At 46.0% G+C, this 20,149-nt stretch overlaps 1 protein-coding gene across 1 annotated transcript in view; it reads left to right on the top strand.

Moving 5' to 3' along the window:
• The window catches only part of HINFP (histone H4 transcription factor), a 173,917-nt gene that overhangs the window by 112,506 nt on the left and 41,262 nt on the right, over positions 1–20,149 (top strand). The window contains exons 6-7 of the mRNA XM_078682190.1: positions 19,692–19,769; positions 19,873–19,993. Coding sequence (XP_078538316.1) covers positions 19,692–19,769; positions 19,873–19,993 — 199 coding nt within the window. The remainder of the gene's footprint in view (positions 1–19,691; positions 19,770–19,872; positions 19,994–20,149) is intronic.

Raw genomic sequence — 20,149 nt, 5'->3', positions numbered from 1 at the left:
AGACTGCGATTTCCCTCCAAGCAGAGTGCTGGATTACGCACAATGAAGAAAGACTCAGCACTTGTGGGGGTGTTGTACTTCTTTGCGGGTGAGTTGACGGTTTTGGGCCCATTGCTGTGAAGCTCTAATAATGGACAAAAGTGTTTTGGACCAAATATGAGGTGGAAATTTCTTGCCGTTTTTGCTGACTTGCTTGCCTTTGAGGTGCTCTTTGGCGGGGTTCCGGGGGTTTGTGTGTAATTTTTGGTGTCTGTCGAAGCACTGCTGCGACAGTCTAATCTTGATTGCATTTGCTTTTCAGGAAATCCGTGGTGGAAAACAGGAGTTATGATGATTGATGATGATGACCTAGCTGAACAGCGCGGCATTTGGAACGAAGGCCGAGAGATATTGTAAGTATGAGATTTAGCTTTTTCGCTGTTTGGGGGTGTTGTCGGGTGTTTTTTTGCGGGTGGGTTGGCGCCGGCGGGTCTTGCCTGGGGCATTCCTGAGAAGGTCTAATACCGGATACAAGTGTTTTGGACAAAATCCATAAGGAACAGCCTTTTTTTTGCCATTTCTTCAGACATCTTGCTCAATGTAGCGTTTTGGGGGGCTTCCTGCTGTTCGTGGGTGGGTTGCGGCCGGGGTCTCTGTCGAAGCACTGCTGCGACAGTCTAATCTTGATTGCATTTGCTTTTCAGGAAATCCGTGGTGGAAAACAGGAGTTATGATGATTGATGATGATGACGACCTAGCTGCACAGCGCCGCGTTTGGACCGAAGGCCGAGAGACATTGTAAGTATGAGATTTAGCTTTTTCGCTGTTTGGTGGTGTTGTGTCGCGTGTTTTTTTGCGGGTGGGTTGGCGGGTCTTGCCTGGGGCATTCCTGGGAAGGTCTAATACCGGCTAGAAGTTTGTTGGACAAAATCCATAAGGAAACACCAGTTTTTGCACTTTTTGTAAGTTAGGGTTCGTTAGGGTTAGCCCTAGCAGCAGGATTGCATGTGTTTAGGGGGGTTCTATTGCAACGCGGTTCTGTTGTTGTAGAGCACTGTTGGAGCGATGCTGGCTATGGATACTTTTGCTTGCAGGCAAGTGGTTTGAATACAATCCACGGTCTGTATTTGGGTCTACTGTTACTTTCACAGTACGTTTTGTAACCATTTTTCTGCTAGGCATCGTTTTTGGAGATATGATTGGGTTCTTCTACATTTTTGCGACTGGCTTTAGTAAGGGTCTTGGTGGGAGCATTGCTGGGAAGGTCAAATTTTGTTCTAAAACACAGTAGTACACCCACCTTGAGGGGAAAGATCCGCTATAATATTTTGGCCATACTTATTGATCCTTAAAAAGGTGACTCAGACAGAGCACGCAATTTCAAAAATATTGTACTGTCTATTAGGGAAATCAAAGTGTCACTTTTTGAACCACACAGCGTACATACCTTTTATTTATTTATCAGTGGTATTGTAATAGCACTTCCTGTTTTCCGTTCAATAATTACAGGCCGGGTTTCAGTCAACATCCGCCAGGCAGGCAGTGGACAGGGTGTCTCTTCTGTCAGTGGTCACCACCACATTGATGGACGAAGCGTCAGCTGGAATGGAGGAGTGCCGCCAATAAGAGGAATTGTTTGCTGCATGCAACTTACTTACCAATTTCAACAGGACAACTCCAACAACATACGCAATACAGATACAGTATCCATTGTTGTCTTTTATTCTATGAGTGTGACTGCATGTGCTTACCTTTACTTTGTAACCAAAGATTGTCTGTAAACTCTGTATCTTCAATTATTGTTTGTCCATGCTCTGCTTTTTTTTTCTTCTCTCAACAAAACCTACCCAAAAAGAAACCCCCATTCCCATCCATTTTACAAACCCTAACCCTCTTCCCCCGGGCTGTGTTGTTTTGCTTGATGTCTGACTAAAATGACATCAATAATTCCACACACTTGCTGGGGAGGATAAGGTGATAGCAGCAACAGGCTGGTGAAGGAATACGAGGATATCTTCTAGACTTACTCAGCTTCAGTACTATATCTTCTAGTAGTAGTAGCCAATGTCAAATAAATTCAACGCAAGTACTAGTTATACTTGCAATACTTTACCATTTGTTAGGCTACATTATGGCACTGTTCTAGTGTACTGTCACCTGCTATTTTCTCGATCGTACCGTAACCGTTGTAATGCTACAGTAAGGAGTACAAACAAGGTTTCGTTTTCTTTTTTTCCATAGGCATGCAACTGCCACTGTGTCACACCACTAGTAACACCGCAATGAGGAAATGTCACCCGCCCAGGAATGACAACGTTAATCCCCATTTCACCTGGAGCCAGCCCTGGGCCTAGCCCTAATTTCTAACACAAATTACAGGTAAGATAAGCGTTTGGTGGGAGGTAGTATAATGGAGTATTATTTCGGAGTAGACAAGAGATTGACGGTTGTACTACTAAAGTCCTACGACTGTTCAGGAAAACAAAGTTACTGTTACACCCCCGCCCCCCACCCACCAGACTGAAAAGCAGTAAAAAACAGGTATGGTCAGATAAAGTTGAAAAATATATTTATTTATCCCTAACAAAATAATCTCCCTCACCCACCCTAACCCCAACGATTGTCTCTGAAACGTCCCAAAACGATCCCAACTCCCAAATCCCACCCCCCAAAAGTCTATAAAAAAAGGGCAAGGGACACTCCACTACTGGAGGGTGCTGGTGCTGGTGCATGATGCGGCATGGGCATCATACTCCTTGCGGAGGGTGGCAAGCTCGGAGCGGAGGCCCTTAACCAAGGTCTTATACCTCAGGACCTCCTGCTCCAGGTTGGACATGCGGACTCGTAGGCGGCGTTGGCGTTCCTTGCAGCTCCTGTGGGGGGCAGCTGGTATTTCGGGTGCTTGGCGGTGGCGGTCGGCTTTCTTAGCCCGGCTCGGTCCCGCTGGTTTAGTCACGGAGGAGGATGCAGTGGTCACAGTCGAAGATGTTGCCCCGCTCGACTGCGTGTCCTCCTCCTCCTCCAGGGCCACCAGCCGCCGATACTCGGCGACTGTGGCCTCCAGCCTCCGTTGCCGGGCCAATCTAGCCTGCTCCCTCCTTGTTGTTGATTTGGAAGGAGCAACTATATGAAGAAAGAAAGACATAGTCTGTAACCAATGCTCCTTATTAATAACACAAAGTGATTGAGCCGAAAGTTGGGTCACAGAGTACAAGTAGCAAATTGAAAGCACAGTACATAACTATTGAGGACAGTATCTATGTAACCTCCCACTTCTGCATCCTTGCTCTAACAGTAGTGGTAGTTTAATGAACTAATTCTACGACCACTATGGACTTCCATTACAGTCGACTATGACAGTACACCAGTCTTATTCTTCTTCTTCTCTCTTGTTTAGGGAAATGGGTATGTTATCTTATGCAAGCCGGCAGAATGACATGGACACAGCACAGTGAAGTTGCACCCGAGAAAAAAAGTTGCACACCATGATGATGGAGACAGACTTGCGTTACTGTACCGGTCCAGTACATGCAGGTGGTGAAGCTATTACTTTTCTATTACGGGTGGCACTGAGAATACTCTGTTACAAGGGCTACTGCTTAATTAATTTACCTTTCACCCTACAGTGCAAATGAGTACTAGAAAAGGAAACTGAAGAAGCTAACTAATTTGATTATCTATCACTTCACATGGGACGTATTTAATGACAGATGAGATGACTTTAGGTGCTTTGCTTAATATTGAGTGAACACAGTGATACACCCACACATGAATGACGTACTACAAGTAAACTAAAGTTATTAAGAGAGGTACGGAGTGTCCACCGTAATAACCAGATATATGCTGTGAATGCAAACGCAATACAAAGTACTGCTACTATTCATGGTAGTATTGGACACATTTACAATTTCTTTTCCTTGCCTTCCCTGCACTGGGACGGACGTGCGGGTGCGGTGGTACATGCTCTTCAAGGTAACACTTACTTCACCTGGCGACCATCTACTCTCTCTAGATACACATTTGCTATGTAAGAGTCAGAGAATACCATGCTCCAGGCATCCATTCATTCAAAGTATACGCACACATACAGTTTCTGTTTCACCCACCCAGGCTGCTGTCCTTCCACCCATCCTTGCTTCATCATTGACCCAGCCATGCACCATACCATATTCTTTCCTTCCCAGCCACCTCTGGGTCCAAGCAAACACATATCGTTCTTCTTTGCCAGCCATCATACAAGTTCGCGTCCCACTTACTTACACCCTTCTTTCGCTTTTCGTTCATCCCATCCATCACGTTCGTCTAAGAACTTATTGGGATTCTTCTCACCAAAAACTTCACAGCTAAGTCGAAGTACATTTCGAGGAGGCTACTACCTGGTTGATTTGTAATTGTAATACACCCGTGCAGAAAGCACACTATGCAGTCTTCAATCTCAATAAGTAAGGAATATATAGCTTACCTGTTTCCGCCACCACCGTTTGATCCCCCACAGGAACGGCCACCAGCTCTTCTAACGCCGCATCCTCCCCAGAGGCCTCCGAGTCCAAGTCCAACACAGCCACCTCCGCGCTGGCCCCGTCACCAGATGTTACACCTACAAAGTACATTTAAGAAAGTTAGAATACACCACTCACTACTATATAATATTTGGTCTAGGAGAAATGTTAAAAAAACAGAATACAATGTAATAATTTGTGACTGTCTACTCCATAGTAAAAATGTCCCATTTTCCAGGGAAGGCTGTTGTCTTGCTGCACTTTTATGCACAACTGATGAATGCTTGCTTTTGATTTTTAACACGCACCACTTTTTCTCCTAACAGACAGAAGCTTGACTCCTGAGCCCTAAGAACACGACCAGGATCAAGTTCAAAGTAGGTGAGAGTTCGGCTCGACCACAAGAAATGTGTCCAATTAATCGTCAGCACTAACCACTTTTCCGTTTACAGTTAAATAGTTTTATGACAAAGTAGATTTTAATAAATGTGTTTACTTTTAATAAAGCTTTTACACTTAAATAGACTCTGTGGTTTTTGTTCGTCTAGACTAGAGTGGATGAGCTAAAGGTTTTGGAATTTTTGCAAGCATGAGTGCCTCTGACACTTCTTGACTGTGCTGTGACTCCGTACTACTCTCTTGTCCTGCGTACGATAATCTAGAGATCATTGGGGATCTATAATCGGTGACTTCGGGAGCTGAATGACTCTGCCACACTATCTAGTCAGTAAGGAGACAGTGCATAGAGGTATTGCTGAATATAATGGGAGTCCAATGGAATTGCCAAATGTCCAATCTTAGTTAGCTACACAGACAGACTAATAAGAATAGTCTAGTAATACCACAGGGAGTCATATTCGAGGCAGGATAAGAATTTATATCCAGTCTACAAGAAGATCAAAGACGATTTAGAAAAAATCGAATGAGGAACGCTAGGAAAAAATAGGTACTGTTTAGTAAAATGTAAACTTACTGGGGCCAGCAAAGGAGCCCTCGCCTGCCCGATCCTGGCCTGCATCCTCAGCACCCTCCTCCTGTGTCCTCTTGCCCTTGGGGGGAGCTGATGTACAACATGAAAGAAAGAAAAACCATAAAACATGGATGAGATTTTTCAACCAAATCAAACATTTCAAAAGAACAATAACAACATATTTTGGAAAAATAGCAAATAGATAGACAACTATTCCACGGGATCTATCTCATGTGGTATACTACGTTATTCGTATTGCCTGATTTGCGGAACGTTGACTTAGAAAGTTCCTATGTAACTCAATAAACAGACTACTAAAGAGGTTTGCCTAGGCCTGGCACTGCAGGCAGTAGTGCGCAACACGTGACAGACAAAGTCCATCCTGCTTGCAGATCAGTGAATACTCAAACTATCAATCCACCCGCCACCACCGCCACTATTTCTTCTGATAGCCATGTGACTGTCTAAAGGAAGGACACTGGACTTCAGTCTGTTGGGGCTGATTTATAAGTCCCTTGCGGAAGTTGCGGCTGATTTTCCTCCATTGTTGCGTGCCTTTTCTGACGCAGCGGCAGAACAAAAGACTCGCCATGGTGTTGGTGCGGCGTATATATAAAAAAAAAAAACACATATGGGCATATGGGCGATGCATCACGTTGTAAAGCCCTGCGCCATCAGGGGGCGTTCCGGCGCAAGGGAGGGCGTACCTGCGCAGGAACGAATCCTAAAAGTGGCTGAGGGAAATCTACAAGATGTCAATCAGTCATTTTTAGGACAATGATGCATGACTCAAACCCTGCGCGCTTGAAGCCGACGTACGGCTTGATGCAGCATTGGGGAGATAGGGTACCCCAGAGCATTGCTGGAGCTGCGCCATCGTTGGCACGCAACTCCAGCAATGCGCTGCCTTTACGGCACAGATGCGTAAGGCTTCTGTGACGTTTTGGGCCAATGGGTGGTGGTGGCATGGCACACAATTACTGCCGCATCCCTGCTACTTTGCAGGGATGCGCCGGTAATTGAAAATATGACCCTTACTGTCTAGCATTACGCAGTTCTTTTCTTTACAGTACACTGATACATAATTTCTCAGGCCAATGAAATGCTTCTGAACACAACATACAAAACAAAGAAGCATAGTAGCAAGCAAGGCTACTGAGAAGGAGAGCAGTGCACCTGAAAATGAAATGCATAGAAGATTTTGAAATATAATTTACCTCAATGTAATCGGCAGCATTATTGCTCTTGGTAAAGAACAAAGATTTGCAAATAACAGAGCAGGATAAAACAGAGTAGTAAATGTACTACTACTACTACTCACCAAGCCCGGGGACCTCTACGCCGAGCGCGTCCAGCAAGTCCCGCTCCCGGTCCATGACATCGGTCCAGCGGTGGGTGGCCTGGTTATATGTGCGCCGGACCCCAGAGATCTTGTACATGGCCCGGCACACCTTCTCCCACCGCTGGCGGCGCTCCCGGATGCCATAGCCGGTCGCGATCTTGCCGCCTCCCAGGATCGTCTTGGGGAGGCGGCGCTGGACATGGAAGATCAGTGCCGCCACTTCCTCCGCGCTGAAGATCTCCCTCGGGACCACTTGCTCCCCCCTTAAACGCCCGCACGGGAGCCGGGCACGGGGTGCGGGACCCTTCCCCTTCTCAGGGTGCTTCCCGGCTCCCTTTACCATGGTCTGGGCAGAAATAAACTTAAATGATAAAGAAGAAATAGAATAGTGAAGAAGAAAAGAAAAGAGTTTAAAAAAGTAGTTTAAAAGTAAATAAAAGCTGCAGAAAACACAAAAATATAGAGCTAGAAAAATAGAGGGTTAGATAATAAGTAAAATTAGATCAAAAAAACTTCAAACAAGCAAAGGATGGCAGAGATTGAGAGAGGATACAGAAAGCATGCCCAGAACCATAGCAATGAATGAGAAACAAGATGGCCGCGCCCGTTCACGACCGCGTGGGTAAGTTCGCGCGAGATTTTCCTTGCGAGTACGCGCGAAATTGTACTCGCGAGCAGCACACTTTGCGAGATTACACATAGCGGGCGGAAACGGAATTACGTCACGCCAACAAGATGGCCGCGCCCGTGTACGACCGATAGGGTAACTTGGCAAACGAATAGCTAGAAGCGCCTCGCGAACACGCGCAAGATCACGCGAACATACACGTCGCAACAAAAACAATTTTGTATTCGCACGTATTCGCGGCTTCCGAAATCGATCTCGCACGGATTCGCGCCCCAAATAACGCGCGAAATTGCAAAAAAAACGATTTTAGCTAAAATGAAAGCAATGAGCAGGTGCAAAAGTTCAAACTTAACATTAGTAACATTCAAGGTAGTGCTTCCTGATGGGCCCCTCCAGAGTTTGCAACAATTCTATGACCCTGCTATGACCCAAACAGCAGGCTCATAGAATAGCACCATAAAGGTCCTGTAAAAAAAAAATTTCACTGCAACAAAAAGCAAATTACAGATAAGGAAGGAAGCAGGTGCCAGCCAGACTGGAACTTTCAAAATTACTGACACATTAATGAAACACAAATTAATTGATGGCAGTTGAAGAAGGGCAGGTGTGCTAGCTTTTTTCAACCACCATAATCTACAGTAATAAATAAACCTAATAGGTGCCTGTGAGGATGTACTAGAGGGTGGCATGGGTGTCCCAGAGGGTGGCAGTGGTGAAACAGAGGGTGCTGTGAACCTGTGATGATAAACCAGACGTAGAAACAACATAGTCGCGGCCGTTGCAAGCCGAAAAGTAAGTTCGCAATTGCGAACTTGTCCCAAAATCGGCGCGAACACGCGCCAACACAAAAAACGGAAAAATCCGCAAATCCGCTAGAGTTCGCGGATCTTCGCGGATTGCGAATCCGTAAATACGCAAGTTCGCGGATTGCCAATCCGCAAAATCCGCCCATGCTTAGTCAAAACTGCCGCATAATTTGGTTTTCCTCTGCTGCATAATTCTAGTAGCCCTGAATTTAAATTTAGCCGTGGTGGTTCGGGTCCCTTGAGTAAACCGGGTGAGGTGTCTGTAGCAAACAGCATTGACAGCTGTGACAGCCCTTGCTTTGCATTCTATATCACAGTTCTCTAAAAAAAAAAAAATTGGCACATAGACCTATGCTGATTTGGGATTGCTGTGCTCTTTGACTAGGGTATTTGCTGCCAACCAGCATTTCTACCCATGTCTCAGATTGACACTGGCTGGTAATGGGCTCTCGACAGCGTACTTTCAGTTTATGTTGCTGAAGACCATGCACATTTTGTACCATCAATGGACTGTATTTTTATCAGCCTTGATCCTCCCAGTACTGGCCCTCTTCTGTGGCTGTCGCAGACTAAACCTCATTCATGGCAAGATGCCTGAAGATAATGCCCGCCCACTCTGTATCGACGGTACTGGCTGACTGGGGCAATTTGAGGACCTATACCCCATATAGTCCATTGGAAGGAAAAGAGGAGTGTTGCACACTTTTGACTAGCTGGAAGCTTGCCAGCTCTCCAGCAGACTGCTCTTTCCACTACTAAGTTTTTAGCCCTGATGAAGACTAATTAAAGACTGAAAGAAAGATTTCTGCAGGAAGGATTGGTCCTGCATGTCTGGAAACAAACCACCTGCAAGACACACCCTGCCACTTGCTGTCATTTGCACACACTGACGTTCAGACACAAGCAGGCTAATAGCTTTGGAATAACGTTATAGACTGATCATGTGAGTGAAAACATTCATATGAATTACACATTTTCTGGCATTAGTTTGGAAACTTGTACCTCACAAGAAAACCATAGAAAATTACATTCTGACACCAACTAATCAAGTACACAAAAGAAATTAAATAAAAAAACAAGCTTGCTTATATGAGGCCAAGGCTACCGTGGTGCTCTCAACATCTCCTAGGAGCCTCCCTCAGTCGCTATGTTTTTGCTCCTCCAGTGCAGACTATCTAGACGCTGTATGATCAGTTGGCAACATCCGATTCATATGAAGAGATTGAAATTTACAAGGAAACTAAATAAGCTGCTTTGTTGAACTCTTCAGTTTAATCTTCTGCTGCAGTCTCTAGAGATGTGGGCACTGTCTAAGCACTTCAGCTGTCTACAAGGTTGAGGCCCTGCAAGTACAGTTGTATCTGAAATGGGAATCCAGAATGACCATTTGGATCCAAAACCAACTCTTACACAACTGAAAGAAAATTTTGACAATCCTTAAGTGTCGGAGCCAGGCAACATAGAGGCAAATCAGTTGAACAATTCTTTGAAATTTGCTGATCTATCCTTTCTTTCAAAATATGATACAATAGACTCTGAGGCAGGTTTATTACCTACAAATCCACAATCAAACGACACTGGATTTTGGGGTAATATGGTGAGTACAATGGATTCAATTACAGCTGTTCTAAACTTTTATCCTGATAAATTAAATATTCAGGTACAGTTGCGTAACACCCTTGTGCTTTACGTAGCAGGAATTTATTCTAAATTGCATAATCTAACCAACTCGGTTGTTAGAGCTCATTCTGATATAAATAATAAATAACACGCACCTGCATATTGTATTATGTTTCAGATCTTCCAAAAATAGTAGGAGCTCTTGTGAATGAAGTTTAAAAAATGGCCCCTAAACCAAGGACTGAGCCCGTCGTATTGCCTTTGCCGAACTCTAGTTCAAACCCAAGTGAGGTCGTCCCATCATGATTATGCAAATGTTCAAAGTACCCACCCAGTTGTTCACTTAGTCGATTGTACTGCTGTCCTATCCAGGCATCCAACTGGGCACCCAGAGTGGTACAGTAAAACCCTAATTGAGATATCCCGTAATACAACACATTTAGAGGCAGTTAAGGTGGATGGAAAGGGTTAAAATGCTCCTTTATTGGAGGGAGGGACTGACAGTGAAGTATTGCATGTCCAAGATGTCCCTACCACTCCCGATTGCACCAATGCGCAATGTAGGCTTACAAAAAGGGACAGAAAGAAGTTAAGAAAAGCTCAGAATAAAATTAAGAAAGCCTTTGTATCCCCGTCAGGTTAGAATTGAAACACACTGACTATTTTCCTATATTTAAATCTAAGAGCGTCTCAATCCGCTTCAGCTGTCTGAAAGCTAGAGATAGTATAGACCCCTGCCCCCTCAATATTAATTTGGGAAATTCACCTAACTCAGATCTTGAGCAGCAATCAGTGGAATAGCTAAATAGTGAGAATGAGGGCGAATGTGCATACTCCAATAAAGAGGTCTGCCAACAAAAAATCTGTATCTTACAAACGTAGTCTTGCAACAATAGAGAAAATGGGTACACCAATCGTTCAAAGAAAGATTATGGCCTATTAAAACCTTCAAATGTATTGGAGAAGTCAGTGAAGGCACCAAATGCTAGCCCAGTTGTCACCAATTTAACCCCTTCAGCGCTGATGACAAAGCCAGCTCGTCATGGGTGTTACCTACGCTACGCGGATGACGAGCTGGCTTTGTCACAAACCGCGCATTTTTCAAATTTCAGCGCACAGCGGGAAAACCCGCTAGCGCGGTAGAGGTTAAGCAACTCCATGCAACAGAATAAACGCAGGTTAGTAAGGAGAAGAGAAACTGTTGAAGTGTCGGCTACCCCTTCCTGTAAGAGTTCTTGTATACGTTCAATGGCAGATGGACAGCACCCAAACACTGACTATTGTATTGGGCCTATTGAAGGGTTAAGACAAACTAATTAATCCATCCAATAACAATGTAAAGACTATTTTCCATCCTTTATATGAATCCAGAGGCCGTTATGACATTCTTAATTTAGGTTCTTTACTAAAATTGACAGCCTCAGTTCTAGCTCTAGCATACCTCTGTCTGACCTTTTATCTGTACAATTTAAGCAGGATCCTTCTAAATCTTCAGGTGAATACATTCTCACTCTCTGGTCTAATAATGATATTGTAAATAAAGTATATGAAAGTAGATCATTCTTTTTGGAGTGGGGTATTGAGGTTAATAGACCTGCTCTCCCAAAATACCCAACTTTACTGATCCCTGTAGATCCACCCAAAAATAAAGATTTGTTTACCATCACAAAGACCAGTTCAAAACAGTTGAGTTCCCTGTTACGAGGAGCGACTGGTGCACTTAACAACCAAGCCATCATTTTAGGTCTTACAATAAGGAATGCTTTCTCAGGAGTACGTACTTGTGAACATTTCCAGAGAAAAAAGGATTTCAAAGAGGCTTGGCTTCCTGGTCACTTATTCTAAAACAAAATCTGGTGGCACGGATTGTTTGAATGATCTTGGTAAACCAGATAGGCCTATGAAATTATGTTCCTGGGATGTGCACGGGCTGGCAAATTTGATGGATGATTCGGATACGTTATCCTTTCTACAGACCTTCGATATTTTGATGTTTCAGGAAACATTGAAAGAACAAAATATACCAACTATTGGATTCTAAGAATTCATCATGCCAACCACCCGATCTTCACAGCAAAGTCGAGCTTAAGGAGGTCTTTCGCTTTACATTACTGTTTGCCTGCCAAGAGTCAGGCAATTGATTTTCAGATGACTTGGCTTCAATGCAGTAAACTATACTTTCATTTCCCTGTGATACTGCTTAATATTTACCAGAGTACGAGGTCAAATATTAAAGACCCGATTGTTCTCCATGTGGGAAATAATTCAAACTCTTGAGCATCAACATCTAAATACCAGCTTAATTATCTCTGGGGATTTTACCCGTCATTTAATTAACAACGAATTCATCTGATAAACCAAGTAGAAGTATTGCCCAATTTTGCCGAGAAAATGTGTCATCTAGGCTTGGTAATGCTGAGTGAAACCTTCACAGAAAATTCATTTACAGTACCGACTTAAAAAAATCTGAAACATAGTTCCATAATAGATTATACTTTTATTACGCATAATATGGCCAGCAATATTGTATGCTATACTGTCCTACTGAGAATACAAAGTGATCACAACCTTCAGGAACTAACCTTATACTGGTCTATTTGACATTTGCAAAAATCCATGGTTCTTCAACAAGTATCATCTGTTTATAATCTGAAAAGAATGCTCTTGCATTCAGTTAAACCAGATGAAATTCTAACATTTTCTGAATCTTTAATTGATTCATGTAGTAGTGATAAGGCAACTGAAGAACTAATAGTTTGCTCCAAAACAGGTCTTCAAAGCTAAACTACTCATATCATTTAAAGTGGTATACGCCTACCAACAAAAGAAGGCTTTCAACAGAGCAACAAGATCAATATATAGTCAGACACAGTTTTCTTTTCGAAGAGTAGGCTGTTGAAAGATGAGGAGGCTAAGGACGGATTGTAGGCAAGAACTTTGGAAGGTCTAGACTGCTTACCAGAAGGAACTATGGAATAGATTAAGTGCTAGTAAGGCTAATCACTCGAAGGCCTGTTGGGGGTTAATTAATTAACTCAAAAATAGTGAGAATAGGGCCTGAGTGCTAATATAACGGAAAATGATTGGGCTGATTATATCGCTACTTTGTATAGTCCTGTTGCTCCCTCCACAGCTCGAGGGAAGTGGAGCAGACGAAAGTGTACTATTTGAAATGAAACTAAGCAGACTAATTTATTCAGCAGCATTATTCCTACTGGCTCTCTTACAGAAAGTAGTATCCACTGTAATTTGACAGATTAGACCAAATGGGGCCCCAGGCCCAAATGATCTTGCAAATGCCATTTTTAAAGCAAACCCAGATTTGTGGGCAGAGGTTCTGTTTCCTCTATATAATGAGGTTCTACTAATGAATGCAGTCCCTGATACGTGGCAAGGAAGTATCCTGCAACCTATTTACAAAACTTGTCCATCTGAAAATCCGACCAATTATCGACTAATAGACTTAAGTTGTTGAGGCAAAAGTCTTTGCCATCCGTTTATTGGAGGATCTGGAAAAAATGGTCAGCGGACAATCATCTAATACCAATCAATCAATTGTGTTTTCGTAAAGGCCAGTCCACAGTTACACACTTACTAACCCTAACCCTGATGGCAGAGAGAGCAGTTTTGAAAAAACAATCTGTATGTCTGTTTTGTAGATCAAAAAGCAGCATTTGACTGTGTTCCATGAGCCATGTTATGGGAATTTGTTTAGGGTGGGGCACTCCTTGTAAACTACTGGACGCAATTATTGTATTATATACAAACACCTGGGTTCAGGTAAAGTTTGGGGATGTCTTCAGTCTGTCTCGGAAAATCAAAACTTTTAACGGTCTAAAACAAGGATGTGTACTTGCTCCATATTTATTTAATCTTTTTATGGCTGATGTGTACCAACATTTGGAATAGAGCAATCCCTTGCCACCTAAATTTGCTAACTGTCATAAAATATTTACAATATGCGGACGATATGATCCTACTTAGTCACAGCGACTTATAGATTCTTTTGAAGAATATACAGCTATGAATGGTCTTGAATTAAATTTTAAGAAAACCAATATAATGTCGATAGGGACATCAAACTCCAAGACTAGAGCATGGTATGCTAAAGGAATGTCAATGGATGTGATTAGGAGCTATAAATATTTGGGAATTCTAATTGATAAGGTCTCTTTTAAATGGCATTTTAATGTTTTAAGAGCCAAGTCATCGTCCTCTGTTTTTGCTTTTAAATTATTATGAGACCAACTTAGGTGCCAATTGTATGACCATCTGGTGAAAATTATGAGAGCCAAGTTGATTCCAGCCTTAGCTTATGGTTCATATATATTTAAAGGGAAGGATGCAAAATTGACTTACTTCAGACCAAAACATGTAAATAGTTTTTTATGATTCCAAATGAAATTGGTAAAACTGGAGTTCGCCTAGAGTTTGGTCTCGAAGCGCAAGTCTTAGTAAGGCAGGTGGCATCTCTCAAATGTATGTGTTCGCTATCTGATCCAGGCACTTTGGCGAACGTGTGTTGGCAGGAAATAAATTACTTGACCCATGATGGTGCTTGGACATCGTATTCATTCAACTGTCTCCAGACTTTTGGCTACAGTCGGAGCTTCGGGCAATGACTAGAGCCTCTCTTAAACTCTCCCTGAACCGCAAAACCAAAGTACTCTCGTTTACAGCTGATAAGGATGTTTTGGCAGCAAAGATGCATGCTTGGGCATGCTTGGGCAGTGAAATTCTTTTGATAGACTGGAAATCCAGCCTTACATGTCCGCATATTTGCGTTTTGGCATATATCCGACCAAGGATGGAATTCCAGATGGGATACAACAATGGACAACCAATTGCTGCACACTTTGTGGTTATACATAAGAAACTTTGACACATTGTTTGTCTGTCTGTATTTTTTTGAGGCACGTCATATTCTTTTAAAGCCAATGTTTTTAAAAGCAGGAGTGAACATGTCAACCAATTAAGCTTTGACTGTTGGGCAAATCCATTCCAATTATTTGCCAGGTTAAGTTTCTGGCTTTGGTGGACAAAATGTTTAAATGTTCATCCTAAAGCGTTAGCATTGATATAATTCTTCTTTTGCACTAAGTTACATAGTTTTAAACACTGTGCTCACATGAAGTTATTTTGCTTAATCTAATATTGATATTTAATGGATTGATAGTGCATTGATAAACTATAGGCACTTTAATATTAATATGCACAAACTGTTTTAATATCTTGTTTTTGCTGTCGTATTCTGTTATTCTATATTTGCTCATAGTGAATGTCTTACTGGCGAAATGTGGTTCATTTTTTATCTTGTGCTATTTTATGATAATTATTACTTAGACAATAAATATTACATTAAGCCAGAATTTTACACGGACAACTTGAAGTCGGATTGTCCCATTTGTTCTCCACTCTGCAATTTTCAAACACTGGCCTGAATGGCTCTCACTGTCTTGGGCTCCTAGACTGCTCTCATTCCAGCTTTCATTTTGAGCAGAGTACGGGGTCCGTTTTGGTAGCTGCCCTCGATGATATGGAAGCCACTTGAGAGGAGGGTTTACCAGCAGGTGTCTGCTTTTAGATCTTTCTGCGACTTTGACATATTCGAGCACTTATTCTTGATTTGACTTTTTAGAGTGGTGTGATTAGTATAGTCTGCCATTGTTCTCTTTTTTTCATTTGTTCGTTGATGTCTCTGCCTCCTTTTAGGTCTTCTAAATATCGTGTTCTTTTGTAGTATTTCTGGGTTCATCACGGTCTACCCCTTCCCTACTTGTCCACACCCCCTCCCCCGAAACCCCATCCTATTTTGCCTTAGATGTCAATCAATCAATCAATCATACCATTTGTATTTGTATAGCGCACTACTCACCCGGGAGGGTCTCAAGGCGCTTGGGGGAAGGTGCATGCTACTGCTCGAACAGCCAGGTCTTGAGTTGTTTTCTGAAGGCGAGATGGTCCTGGGTCAGCCGTAGGTGGATGGGGAGGGAGTCCCATGTCTTGGCAGCCAGGTAAGAGAAGGATCTTCCTCCGGCGGTGGCTCTTCGGATGCGTGGTACGGCTGCGAGGGCGAGGCTGGTGGAACGTAGCTGGCGGGTGGGCGTGTAGAAGGTCAGGCGGTCGTTGAGGTACTTGGGGCCCAGGTCGTGGAGAGACTTGTGGGTGAGGAGCCGGAACGTGATCCTCTTGTCGACGGGGAGCCAGTGCAGGTTCCTCAGGTGCCTGGAGATGTGGCTGCATCGGGGGACATCCAGGATGAGTCGGGCGGAGGCGTTCTGTATGCGCTGGAGTCTTTTCTGTAGCTTCGCTGTGGTTCCGGCGTAGAGGGCATTTCCGTAGTCCAGTCGGCTGGTGACGAGTGCCTGAGTGACAGTCTTCCTGGTCTCGGTCGGGATCCAGCGGAAGATCTTGCAAAGCATACGCAGGGTGTTGAAGCATGTTGAGGAGACAGCGTTGACTTGTCTGGTCATCGAGAGAGAGGAGTCCAGGATGAAGCCCAGGTTGCGTGCGTGGTCCGTTGGCTTGGGTGCGGTGCCCAGGGCTGGGGGCCACCAGGAGTCGTCCCCGGCGGAGGGCGAGGATCCCAGGATGAGGACTTCCGTCTTGTCCGAATTCAGTTTCAGGCGGCTGTCCTTCATCCATTCGGCGACGTCTTTCATCCCTTCGTGTAGGCAGGTTCTGGCGGTGTCGGGGTCTCTGGTGAGGGAGAGGATCAGCTGGGTGTCGTCGGCGTAAGAGATGATGTTGAGGTTGTGCTGGCGTGCGATGGCTGCAAGAGGTTTCATGTAGACGTTGAAGAGGGTGGGGCTGAGTGAAGATCCTTGCGGGACGCTGCAGATGACTTCGGTGGCCTCGGAGCGAAACGGGGGGAGGCGGACTCTGTGTTCTTCCGGCGAGGAACAAGATGATCCACTCCAGTGCCTTCTCTTGGATACCGATGTTGCTGAGGCGCTGGACTAGGGTGCGGTGGCAGACCGTGTCGAACGCAGCGGAGAGGTCCAGGAGGATGAGGGCCACTGTTTCCCCCTTGTCGAGCAGGGTCCGGATATCGTCGGTGGCTGCGATGAGGGCGGTCTCGATGCTGTGGTTGGCTCTGAAGCCGGACTGCGAGGGGTCGAGGGATCCGTTCGTCTCGAGGAAGGCGGTCAGCTGTCTGTTGACGATCTTCTCGATGACTTTAGCAGGAAAAGGGAGGAGCGAGATGGGGCGGAAGTTTTTGAGGTCGGTGGGGTCCGCTGTAGGTTTCTTCAGGAGGGCGCTGATCTCGGCGTGCTTCCAGCTCTCCGGGAAGGTGGCGGTGTTTAAGGAGGTGTTGATTATGTTCCGGAGTTGGGGTGCGATGGTGGCGTCGGCCTTGTTGAAGACGTGGTGTGGGCAGGGGTCGGTCGGTGATCCGGAGTGGATGGTGTTCATCGTGCGGGCTGTGTCTTCGGTGGTCACCGTGGTCCAGGTGCGGAGGGTGGCGGTGGGGGGCGTTGGTTCAACGGTTGGGTACGTGCGCCGAAGCTGTCGTGGATGTCGGCGATCTTGCGGGGGAAGAATGAGGCGAGGGAGTCGCAGAGGTCTTGTGACGGAGTGATGTCGTTGGTGCCAGTGCTGGGGTTGGAGAACTCCTTGACGATGCTGAAGAGTTCCTTGCTGTCGTGGGTATTGTTGTCCAGTTGTTCCTTCAGGGATTTCTTCTTGGTGGTGCGGATGAGCTGGTGGTGCTTGCGGGTAGCGTGTTTGAGGGCGGTCATGTTGTCAGTGGTCCGGTCGAGGAGCCAGGCTTTCTCGAGGGTGCGGCAGGTCTTCTTGGAGTTCTTGAGTTCGTCGGTGAACCAGGATGCCTTCTTGCTTCTGGGTCTGCTGGGAGGGTTCTTCAGTGGTGCGAGGTCGTCGGCGCAGGCGGACAGCCACTGTGTGAAGTTGCGGGCAGCTTCGTTGGGGTCCGTTGTGTTGGCGGGTGGGCTCTGGTTGAGGGAGGTGGTGAGCTGGTCCGCGGTGATCTTGCTCCAATTCCTGTGAGGTACCTGTTGCGGGTGGTGGTGGGTCGTCGTTCTTTTGAAGCTGAAGTGGACGCAGCTGTGGTCGGTCCAGTGGAGTCCGGTGGCGTGGCTGAAGGTGATGTACTTGCTGGAAGAGAAGACTGGATCAAGTGTGTGGCCGGCGTAGTGGGTGGGGGTGTTCACCAGTTGCTTGAGTCCGAGGTTGGCGAGGTTTTCCAGCAAGGCGGTGGTGTTGCGGTCCTTGTTGTTCTCCAGGTGGAAGTTGAGGTCCCCTAGGAGGATGTAGTCAGCGGAGGGGAGGGCGTGTGGGCTGATGAAGTCTGTGATGTCTTCGCTGAATTGTGTGCGTGGTCCCGGGGGTCTGTAGACGAGGGTGCCTCTGAGGGTCGTCTTAGGGTCGGTGTGAATCTGGAAGTGGATATGTTCGGCTGCGGCGAAGGAGTCGTTGGCGTCGATCGTGATGCGGATGGTGTTCTTGTAGACGATGGCGATGCCTCCTCCGGTCTGGTTGATGCGGTCCTTCCTGATGATCTTGTACCCGTCCGGGATGGCGATGGCGATGTCGGGTGCAGAGGAGGCGTTCATCCAGGTTTCCGTGAGGAAGGCGACGTCTGGTGATGTAGCGTCGAGGAGGTTCCAGAGTTCCACAGCGTGTCTGTGGATGGATCGGGTGTTGAGCAGGATGCACTTGAGGTGGTTGCTGCTGATGCTTGTCTTGGCGGGTGCGGGGCAGGTTCGGAGGCAGGTGAACTTGCAGGTACAGCAGGTGAAGGGTCCGTGGGTGCGTCTCGGGGTGGCTCGGCAGCAGGCGTGGGTCCGGCCGGCATTGAGTGCGTCGAGAGTGGCGGCGTCGTAGGTCAGACGGGTCGTCTTCCATCGGCGGGGAGGACCAGGGGTCCTGGCGCTGGGCGCGTGCCAGGCGCGGACAAGCGCAGACAGGCTTGCCTTTGGCGCACAATCGGCGCGCCCGCTGCGCGTCAACGCTGCGCGTACGAGGGGGCGACATAAGAAGGAGCCGGGAGGGAGGAGCAGCTGGGTGGCGGGAGCGGGGCGGCGAATGGGAAGGTGGGGGGCGTGTCCGCCGGGTGGCAGTGGCGGGAAGGAGGGCGGCGGGCGGCTCAGCGGCGGCTGGGTCGCCCTGAGGAGAGCGCGGGGAGGGAAGCGAGAGAGATCAAGGAGCAAGGAAAAGGTGCAGGGGCAAGGGCACGTCACAAACAACGGGGGCAGCAAAGGGGCACAGCAGGGGAAGACGAAAAAAACAGGAAAAATAACGAGGGAGCAGAGCTAGGAGCACAGGAAGGAAAAAAACACAGGAAGGGAAAAAACGAGGGAGCAGAGCTAGGAGCACAGGAAGGTCGCAGGGCACAGCAGAACGAGGTCAGCAGGCACAGCCAAGACGAGAGAAACAGCAGGGCACAGCAGACGGAGGCAGTAGCGGGGGTGTGTGGGGGCGACCTCGCCTGGTTGGGAGAGCTGCTGCGTTCTCCGAACAACCTTAAACGCCAGTGACACTATGCTTTCGTAGCAATCCTCAGGCTATGTTTGCAAGCTAAACCACTGTCTCTCTTAAATCCTGAGATGAATACTGGGCAATTTTCGAATGTAGAATTTCAAAGCACTTGGCCATTGTATTTTCTGTTGGTCAGGTAGGTCGAAATTTAGCAGAAAAATTCTATGCCGTGCTATTTCTCAGACAAGGAGTGTTGAAGTTTAATATTGCGTTATGAGAAGGTGCATCAAAATCTGGTCTTTTTGTCATTTATGATTAAAAAAAACTTACATTTATGTTACAGTAAAAGCTCAGCCCTAACTTTGTCGCTTTGGCTAACCTGTCCTCGCTCTCTCCCCTCTCTTAGAGTTGCACTTTCAGTGCTCGCACTGCTCCAAGAGGTTTGCAACAGAGAGGTTGCTTCGTGACCATATACGGAATCATGGTGGGTCAACAGAACAGTTTGGACTTGCCTAACCCAGATATCTGCCTGTTCTCTTTCAGTCCCCATCTAATAAGTCTTGTTCGATCATCTCTCTCATTTGCAGTGAATTACTACAAGTGCCCCCTCTGTGACATGACTTGCCCCCAACCTTCCTCGCTGCAAAATCACATACGCTTCCGGCACAGCGATGAACGTCCGCACAAGTGCCAGTTTTGCGAGTACAGGTGATCCAGTAAAGAGGTGGAAAATAGGCTTTAAAGGGGAAGTGCTAAAGGATACAGAAAGGGAAGCTTAAAGTGGAGAAGCGTCTAACTTGGTTGGAATGCAGTATTGAAACAGGGTGGGTTAGGTAGGACAAAAATGACATGTAGTCATCTGGA

Source organism: Lissotriton helveticus, chromosome 3_1 (genome assembly GCF_964261635.1).
Source record: "Lissotriton helveticus chromosome 3_1, aLisHel1.1, whole genome shotgun sequence".
Classification (NCBI taxonomy): domain Eukaryota; kingdom Metazoa; phylum Chordata; class Amphibia; order Caudata; family Salamandridae; genus Lissotriton; species Lissotriton helveticus.
Note: the sequence above shows the minus strand (reverse complement) of the source record. Positions and strands in the feature narration are given on the sequence as shown.